The 10,081-nt window shown below is 43.0% G+C and overlaps 1 protein-coding gene across 2 annotated transcripts in view; it reads right to left on the reverse strand.

Annotated features, from left to right (window-relative positions):
• Positions 1–6,395: 6,395 nt before the first annotated feature.
• Positions 6,396–10,081, reverse strand: part of NDUFA12 (NADH:ubiquinone oxidoreductase subunit A12) — a 33,539-nt gene continuing 29,853 nt past the window's right edge. For both annotated transcript variants that reach the window (XM_019514875.1, XM_019514874.1), the window contains one exon: positions 6,396–6,668. In XM_019514875.1, the coding sequence (XP_019370420.1) occupies positions 6,488–6,668 (181 nt within the window). In that variant the 3' untranslated portion in view covers positions 6,396–6,487. The remainder of the gene's footprint in view (positions 6,669–10,081) is intronic.

Consider the following 10,081-nt stretch of genomic DNA (forward strand, 5'->3'; position numbering starts at 1 on the left):
CCCCCCCCCCGCAACCAGTCAACAAACTGGGGGTAGAGGGACCCCCTGCAGCCGATCCCGCTGACCAGGGCGGGGCTGGTGCTTGCAGGGGGGTGGCCAGCGCTCCCACCTGCCCCCCCCATGTCCATTGCCTAAGAGATGAGTGTGGACGGTCAGGGGATGCACCAGTACTCTCAGGGGGTGCATGTGCACTTCTGTGCACCCCCTATGTGTTGCCACTGGCTGTTGAAGCTTTGCAGACAGCTGTTAAACAAAAGGTGACAGCAGAGGAGAGAAATGAGTTAAGGAATGAAGGTAGAGTTAGAGGGCAAGGTAGTACAGAAATTGACTGAGTTCATTTGGATGAAAGAGCTGGCAAGAGGGGCAGAATTTGTCAACCTAGCTTTCAGTACCTTCCAAACCCAGAATAGGGAAGGACTTCCCTACTCCCTAAGCACCCAGAGGGCTAGTAGGATGAGTCTGTTTCAACTACTAGGGGTGCCCAACCATTCAAGCTTTAGTGGGAGAAAAGGGAAATATAAATAAAACCCCTAATGCTGATTGATATTGGAGCCTTGATCAGCATTTTTGCAACAACAGTGGGTTCCAGACAGCATTATGATGAACCCCAAATCATTTGCAACTGCAATCCTATATTGGGCACTTAAAGAACTCACTGGTTAATAGGGAGTAAAAGTTACAGGAGAAATATGCAATACAGAAAGATAAGCCATGAGAAGAGAGTAAGAATGGAATATAAGGAATTTAAAGGAATGACTGCTTTACAGGTTGCAACCTGATCTCAGAGAGTGCCTGAGGTCAGTGGTTTAGACAAAGGTATGTACTGTGGTCTGTTTGGGTTAAGTAAAATAGACATTGTGGGTACGAGAGGAAGCAAGTAGCACAGAAAACTGATCTCTGTGCTTGAGACTGTATGAATGTTTGCAACAGAAGTAGAGCTTAATGAGTGGGCTGCTTTGCCAGGATTGTTAAGGTGTTCGTGCAAAACAGTGTCAAGAACAGTGTTGTGCGATTGCTCAGAAACCGAAACTTGGAAGTTACAGATGCAGGCTACTATAGGCAAGCCAAACTGTTATTCAGACAACACAGCTTAAAGGAGCTCAAACACAGTTAAAAGGAAGAGCAGGAAGGGTCCAGCTCCACCCTGAGATTGGGGACAGTAAATGTAAAACAGATACCTTGGGCATGTCCATACATGCAAGCACGTGCACTTGCAGCAGGTCAAATAGCCACAGCACAAATCTGTGCTGGAGATTTGTGCCTCAGCACATGTGCCTGAACATGCACTTTGGTGTGGGGCAAATTGTGCCACTTGGGACAAACTGACCCTGCCCACCTCTTCCCAAATCTGCAGCCAGGGGGAGCTAGAGGCTGAGGCCAGCACCTGCACTGGCCCAAGCAGTATAAAAAGCTGCCTTGGTAAGCAGCTCAGGGCTACTTGCTCTTAGGAGCTTCTGAGGCCTAGGCAGTTGACATATGGGGACTGTGCCAACTGGACTGCCCCCTGTGCCAGCCAGACTGCTGCAGCAGCCATGCCCTAGAGTGGCCTCTACACCCTCTACCAATTGCAGTAGTTTGGCAGTGGGGGCTGCTGCCTGACTGTGACCTGATGCCACCTATGACAGCATCTTCCCCCTTGAACCTGCAGCCCCATGTCTGCATACCTACCAGACCTGGATAGGGACCACATAGCCACCTGGGCTGTGGCATAGGCACTGCAGCAGAGCCGTCTGCACCTCTAGGCCAGCTGCCAGTGGGCTGTGGTTGCACAGTTGGCCTTTGTGCAGCACTGCTGCCATGTGTGCCCCTGTCCAGGCAGCTCTTGCCTGGAAAATGTGTTCATTGTGGTGGCCCATTTTGAACAGTCAGTGCATGTCCTCCTGGTCCCAAATGGCCAGGAGGTCAGCCACCTTATCTGCCCTCCAGCTGGGTTCCTGGTGCCAGCCCTGGGCAGGCTTCTCTGCCTGGGTCCTGCCACTTGCCTTACTACCATCCTGGTGTCCCCAAAATGGCAAATTCTCTGATAAAAAAAATCCCAAATCCACTCTTTAAAATACCCCAAAATCCATGTTCTACCATGATTAAAATGGAACACCACTTGAGAGAGAAAGAAATATCAGTTGGGCAATATTTTATTGATATATTTACAATTTTAAAGCAATTTGGAAGCCTACCAGTGCCTCTACCATCTTAATAAAATAAATTCTAAATATTTATATGCTTTGGTGTTTGCTTTTTTTTTTTAATCATAGAAAAATCAGAGCTCCCCCTGACCCCTTCACTAACCAGGATGTGGGGGTAGTTGCCCCTGCAGCCACAGTTTCTGCCAGCAGGTCCCATGCTGCCTGGCAGCTGGGCATGCAGGGTGAGATGCAGGGGGATGTGGGATTTGAAGAAGGGGAATGGGAAGCATGTGGTGGGGAGGGTGTTGGGTTCTTGGGTGAGTTTGTGGTGGGGGGGGGAGGTATGTGGGGGTTGGGGAGGATGTAGGGTTTGTGGGTGGCTGTATGGGGTTTGAGAGGAAGGTTTTGGGGGGTACAACATGCACCCCCACAACACACCCCATGGCGCACAGCTCCTGGCACTGGCAGGAGCAGCCAGCTGGGCCATAGGAGCCATGGCCCGCTGCAGGCATAGCCCCCCAGCGGTGCAGCATCACCTGACCTGGGATCTGCACATGGTGAACAGAGCTGGCCCAGACTGTCCTGCTAGAGCATGACTTTGGATAAGAACTACCCTGGTTTTGCTCAAAGGTGTGTGCTAGCAGAGTAGGCCAGGCCAGGTCCATTTGCCATGTGCAGACCAAGGCTCAGGTGGTGCTGCACCACTGCGGGGTTGTGCCTGCAGCAGGCCATGGCCCCAACGGCCCAGCTGGCTGCTGCTACTGCCAGAACCAGGGACTGTGCATCACAGCGGTAGGTGTGTGTGTGTGTGGGGGGGTGTTGGGCATGTGGTACCCCCCACCTCAAGCTTCCTCCCACAAACCCCACCCCACCACCATTCCCCACGCCTGCCCACCCATAACCCCCCCCCAAAACCATATAGTCCCATTCCCCCTCAACCCCCACATCCTTACTTACCTGGGACAGTGCCTGGGTCCAGGTCACCGCTGTAGCCTTGGCCCACTCCTATTTGCCCCAGCAGCATGCTGGGGCAGTAGGGTCACCGTAGAGATGCTCTGGCTAGATGCCAGACCATCTCTCTGGAGAACTCAGCCTATGCTGCTTTTTTTGCACTTTTTTTTGATACCAGGATTTCCTAGTACCAAATTTAGAGTCTGTGCTTCAAACACAGTGCAGGGAACAATTTTTCATTCTTAGCGTGCCTCTTGTGTCATCTCAAACTGTTTTGAGATGCCACAAGCTCATGCACATCCATCTGGATGTGCCCCGATGCGTGCCCCCGTCTAGAGTGTAATAAGGGGAGACATGGGGAATAAGTAAAGTTACTGAATACCTGCTCATTCTTTTGGCTGCTTTGGTTCATTACTAATGTATGTGTTGCCAGGTGGAAAGATTGTTGGAAGTATAAGTGTGTGCATTTTCATTGATAATGGTAATGTCTTTGTTACTTTTCCCCCCACCCTCCATTGCTCTCCAACAATAGTGCGGATGTCCTGGAAAGGAAAGTGTTAACAGATTTGCTAAGGCAAAAAAAGGTGTTTATAAAAACTCAGTGTCAGCTATTAAGGGTCTTACGGTAACTGATAGGATTAATTATGACAAGTGAATGAAGGTCTTTCCTAAGGTTCAGGCAGAGAAAGAGTTAAAATGTGGCAAGATGCAGACATGCATCTTGAGTAAGGGACCAAACCCTCCCCCACAAAGGCCGTGTAAATATTCACTAGAGGCTGAAATAGAATTACAACCCACAAAAAATAGTTTGTTAAGTCAGGGAGTACAGATGCCTAGTGTGTGAGACTCCCTGATTTAGTCTATTCTGAAGGCAGATGGGAAAACCTGGAAACTGACAACAGACTTCAGAGCTTTGAATGCAACAACAACTGTTGTAACTCCTGTTATAGCTAAGTACCCTGAAATTCTAGCAGCTATAGCAGGTGTAAAACGGGTTTCAATAATGAATTTGGCTAACGTAACAAAAAAAACCCTATTTCCTTGGCACAATAGTAATTTTGAATTTATATTCAGGGGCACAACAGTATTGTTTTATCCAAGTATCTTAAAGAATTCATAATGCCCAGTGACAAGAATGTGGAAAAGGACTTTAACACAATACAGTTAGGAATGGCACCTGTCCTGGCCAGACAAGATCCAATCCTACAGCAAAAAGTCAAGGAGGTCCAGAACACAGCTGATAGGACCTCTGTTGTGATTAAAAAAAATCTAATGTTCAGTCCTACAAAACATTAAAAAAAACCCCACTCAACATCATTGGTGGAAAAAGCTGGCTGGTTGGTTGCCTACCCCTACCCATATCCTTACTGTGGTCTTACACCCCACCCCCTTGCAGTGGTCTTGGTTCTGGGAGTCCTGTTATCAACGATTCAGTATGTGCTCATTTGGTGGACACAAAAGCTATTGATCAGGTTTGAAGCTAGAGCAAGGGAGGAAGAGCTGAAAGCTCTCCTCTGAAACTCCCCATAGAGTCACACAGGGAAAGGGGCCCTGCTCGCAAGAAAATCCATGTCTTGGATGCGGTAGCAACCGCATGCCTTGAGTCATATGCAAGAGGTCAACCAATGTCTGTGTGATGCCACTGTATTTCGAGGCATCAAGGAGTGGAGTGCATACTCGATACCATATTGGATGAATTGCTGTGCCAATCCTTTAGGGTTCTGGCAAAAAGAAATCCTACCTATACAGGCTGCAGAATCTCCACCCTTGAAAACCTTTAAGAGTAGGTTAGAAAAAACACATCTAGAATAATTTAGTAGGTAGGGATAACCTTGCCATGAGCAGAGGGCTGGACTAGATGCTTTCCCGAGGTTCCTTCTAGCCCTACATTTCTATGATTCTACATAGCAAAGCCCTGCTAGATGGACAAATGGATGATCTTCTTTGCTCCAGCACCTCTTGCAGCCAAGTGGGCTGCAAATGTACGGGCACATGCTTTTTCTTTGGACTAAACCAGCAAGGCTGAGGGGCAGATATTGGTACGTAGGCAGCTCAGTATATCCATATACACTGCCCAGGCTTTTGAGCCTTTGAGAACCCACTCCAGCTTCACTTTATCTTTCAAGCAAGGATTACATTCAGCGAGCTCTCGCTCAGCATCATTCTATTGCAGCGTTTCCCAAACCTTTTCACCCCACGGCACACTAAATCAATTAAAAAAGCACTGTGGCACACCAGATATGGAACAGGGGCAGGTGGAGGTGCATTGGGGGTGGGACACACGGTCAGCCAGATGGCATTTTGGGATGGAGCTACGCTGCCCATCTGTGTCCACAGTGGCAGCAGGTGAGGGACGTGGCTCCAGCCAGGCAGGGGGCGTGGCTCCAGCCAGGCAGGGGGCATGGCTCCAGCCCAAAATGCCACAGCACACCTAGATATACCTGATGGCACACCGGTTGGGAAACACTGTTCTATTGTCTTGCATGACAGACTGCTATGTAGCAATATCTATGTATAAGTCATTTATAAACAAAAAGCCTCAAATCAGCAATGGGCCTTATAGCTCATATGTACGTATAACATTTTAAAGAGATACTTCCCTAAAACTAAGTCTCATGAACACTCCTTAGAAACACCTCATTATTCCTCTCTCCTATTACAGTCTTTGGACATGTAGCTTTACAGAAATTTGGGGTTCCTTCTGGCCCTAAGGACCATCTACTTCAACCCCTAGCAGTTGCAGGAATTGCTGTTCCTGCACCATCTCATGCCATCCCAGAAGGATCACTGCCATGTTTCCAACTCATCCGTATTCCTGTTTGGAAACTATGAAATTGGAAAAAAAAACAAACCCAATGATTGTCATAGCAAGTTAGAGTGTGTGCAAGAGAAGTAGGGTTTACTTAAAAAACACAAAGAAGAAAAGGTACACAAAAATACCTGACAGGAAAGAGACCCTCATTATAGGTAACACTCAAATACTATTTACTTGTCTTCTGTTAACCTAATTTTCTTTTCAGTGGGTGTGTTTACACAAAGCACTTATAGCGCAATAGCCTAATACTGTGCAGTAGCACATCACAGTACAGTGCTAATATGCTGCTGCACGGTATTATTAGGTTACTGAGCAGTAGCATCACTTAAAAGTATTCACTGGCACTGCTGCACAGCAATTCTGGTTACTGAGCATTTAGTACTTGATTATACAAGTTCTAAATTAAACATGCAGTAACTACTGCACATTAATGAACATGTAGATCTGCCCAGTATTTCCCATTTGTCTGTAAGATGTTCTCCATCCCCAGTAAAATAAACATTTAGTTTTGTCAGAGGTTTTTTTCCATTTTATTTTAATTCAGTTAATATACAATTTACATTAAGGGTCTAATTCTAGACAAATCAGACCTTTGTATTTATTTGCTAGCTGTTGCAGGTGGGATCCACTCCTGTATCTTCTTACGAGTTGTAGAATAGGGGACATATTGCCCAGAACTACCACTCAGATTAAATTTATGGTTTTCCCAGATGAATTTACGAGCAACTGGTGGATGAGTTGTTGGAGGGTCATCGGTCATGGAGTGAAGCCAGCGATGCCTTCAGAGAAAATAGTGTACCGGTTATTAAAAAGGTATTATATGATCCGTCATAACAAATCATCCTCATGAACAACAAAGACTCTTCTCTGAATCAACATGATACCTGGAATTTATTTTGGAGTAAAAGTCTAACCATTTTAATGGTATCCTAACATTCAAAAAAAAAAAAAAAAGCAACAGTACATGGTATTTGGACAAGGTTGGTAATCAAGCACAATTAACTCAATGAGAAAGTGGCTCGTTAGTGAACAACAGAAAATATAGCACATTCTGAATCTCCATGCTCTCCGAAGTACTAGTTACAAAATATTTTAAATAGTTTAATGGTCCACTTTTATATCTCTGGATTAGATTAAACTGATTCTATTCAATGTAAAACCATGGCTTTAGAATTACTAAGTATTCTTTGCAAGGCCACAGTCTCTATATTTTCTAAAAAACACTGTGAATATTCTGTTTTAATTCATTTACAAATGAGTTTTCTGACAATTTACTTGGTTCCATTTTAAATCGAAGCAAAAAATTAAAAATATGGCTCAAATAACGTTACAAACAATGCTCCACTATCATGTCATTCTCCTTAAAAGCCACCTAGTTGCAATGCCTACAGAAGATGCAATGGTTAGACAGAGAGGGGGCTGTGAATCCTGCTTACACCACTATTTAGTGAAGAAACATTGAAACTGTACATGTCCCTAAGCCATTTGTCAGTATTTATCAGTCATCTCATTTTATATTTAGATTAAGTTCTTCTGGGCATTTTTGTTGCCTATTTATATGGAACTGAAAAATGTAGCCCTAGCTTCTAGGCAGACATTACAAGCAACAAGAACAAAAGTTGATTACTACTGGAAGCTTTTACAGAGCTCAATACCAAAAGACTGAGAGCAGTAATTTGCATGCAATGCAATACTTACCCTGACATTTATAATACCTTCCTTACTGTTACTTGGATTTATTTTTAAAGTATGCTAATAAGTAGCTTTGAGATAACAGATAATGATTTAAGTTAAAACATGAAAACCTTACACATAAATGCCTGAAGACTGCATTACAAATTATTAACACAAGTCATTATCAGGCATTTAAGAAGTGATTACAATGTTTATCATTAGCCTATAAAACTAAATTATACTAAGTCTCCTCTGTGCAAATTACATTAATATTAACAAGTAAAGCATCTCCCACAGTAACCTATCAACACAAATCTAGTTTGTTCTCTGCTGTCCCATTTCATTGCATCATTCTATTCCAGTAGTCAAAGCCAACTTTACTGCTGAACATTTTCATACCTGCTAGCACTACGTAAAATATGTATGATATGTACAATAATGGGAAGTGAAAATGAAGTTACCAGTCACTCTGGCTAAATGCACCTTTACTGGGGTGGAATTAATGAGGTTTTGGCCAATCAGCTTGACCTAAAAACAAAATCCCTAAGTAACGATAGTGCAACCAAGACGTTATACTGCAATTTTCCTTCACTTAGCAACACAAACAGGATGACATATTTAGAAAATGAAAAACAGATAATTATATAAATACAATCTTCTTCCTACCGAGCTTTTTAGCTTTGGAGCCTGTTTCTGAGACAGCACAATGAGTCTTATCAGTCACATTCCTGTTAGACAATTATTTTTAAAAACGTAGGTTATATGTTTAACCCAAGCTATTAAAATGTCATATTAGCAAAATCTGTTAGACCTATCTAAAAGATCAGTGTTCTGCTCATTTAAGTAAACAGTCCAACTGAGAAAAAGTTGATAAAGGAATAAATATGGTCTAGAATTTGACTGAAAATGTCTTTGGAATCATTTCAAATTTCTAATAAATATACCACATAAATTATACTAATGTTATCTAAATACCATTGTAATGACTACAAAACTAGAAGGATAATATATTTAATTTTTAATGGGATATTAAAATATTAGTGAGTAATAATAGATCCCTTATAGAAAGCCTCCTAAGGGGAAACAATCCAGCTGAATATTACACATCTAAAAAAATCTGTATGTTGTTAAAGACACCCCTAATATTATTATTGCAATCGTTAGACAAAAGCCAATTTTTATGAGTTCTTTTTGTGAATGTGACATTACTTTTCCCATAGTATTTCACCATTCTCTTCTATCATCAATTTATTTGCTTATATAAGTGGCCATATAAAATTGATAGAGGTGCAGATTGTTTCTAACACACAAGTTACCGTGTATCATCACAAACTAAAATCTTCTAGAACTGGCTAACTTAGGCTCCTGGCACACTGCAGGTAGGGTGAGCTTAACATGTACTTTATCTGGAGTACACACACATACAGTGCTGGGCTGTGGGGTCACCATGGCTTGAAATGTGGTTGACTGCTGGAGCCCAGCCCAATGAACTATACTTAATCTGAGCTGAAAGACCGAGATAAACCATGAACCTTTTTGGACTAATAGCATCCATAGTCTGTACTATACATAAGTAGGTGCCAAAGTGCTGCTCAAAAGTGTGTTTATAGATGTTGTGTGCTAAAACTTGATGCATTTTACCCTTTTCCAAACTGCTACAATTCTGGATGAACTAAGTCTATAGGTACCCAAGGTAATTTATCTATATGAAAATTGCTACAGGTATGTTTATTTCAAAATTGGTGCTTTTAGCCCCTTGCATTTTATACTAGCCCCTTACTCCTATGTGCTCAGGGAGGGAACAGAACCTGAGCGGGGTCTGACAGTGCAGGGGAGGGAAGGTGCTACAGGGGGAAGAAGTTGGGAGGGCAGAGGCCACCTGACCCCCCAGCCACTCTTTTCCCTACTGTAGCAGTAGTTTGGGGACAAATTCAAGACAAAACTCCAATAAGTAGATTCTATACCATTATTATAACATTTTAATTTTCCCCCTTATATAAAATCTAATTATTGGGGGGGTCATCTTAAATTCAAGGTGGTCTTAGATTCGAGTAAATATGGTATTTGTGGATTACTTCAATAAGGGCATGTACAATTTGTCTTCTGTGGTGCTTTTTGTAAGATACAGGTTTGACTTCAGACCTTTCAACAAATGTTATATTTTTACTTTTCAGAAACCATATACTACCTAACCTACTAAAAAGTTCAAGTAACAGCCCTTAAAAAAAAAATTTAAAAAAATTTTCTCCACAAAATATGTCTATTTTGTCACTGTTCTGCTTTCTGAGAGTCTTGTACAGAACAACTTTTTTCACCTACCAAGACAGGAGTGTAGTTATAAATTCTGTTTATAGACTGAATTATAATCAAGGACCTTGGTTTTCCCCAATAAAAAAATTGCAGATTCTCTGATAAAACCCCCATATCCGTTATTAAAATGAAAGGCCCCTCACTCCCCCCCACCCAGTCCTACTGGTGCCCCTCACTCCCCCACCTCCCCATCCGATGTCTCCATCGG

This window comes from Gavialis gangeticus, unplaced genomic scaffold (genome assembly GCF_001723915.1).
Source record: "Gavialis gangeticus isolate Ggan-Ray unplaced genomic scaffold, GavGan_comp1, whole genome shotgun sequence".
In the NCBI taxonomy this organism is placed as follows: Eukaryota; Metazoa; Chordata; order Crocodylia; family Gavialidae; genus Gavialis; species Gavialis gangeticus.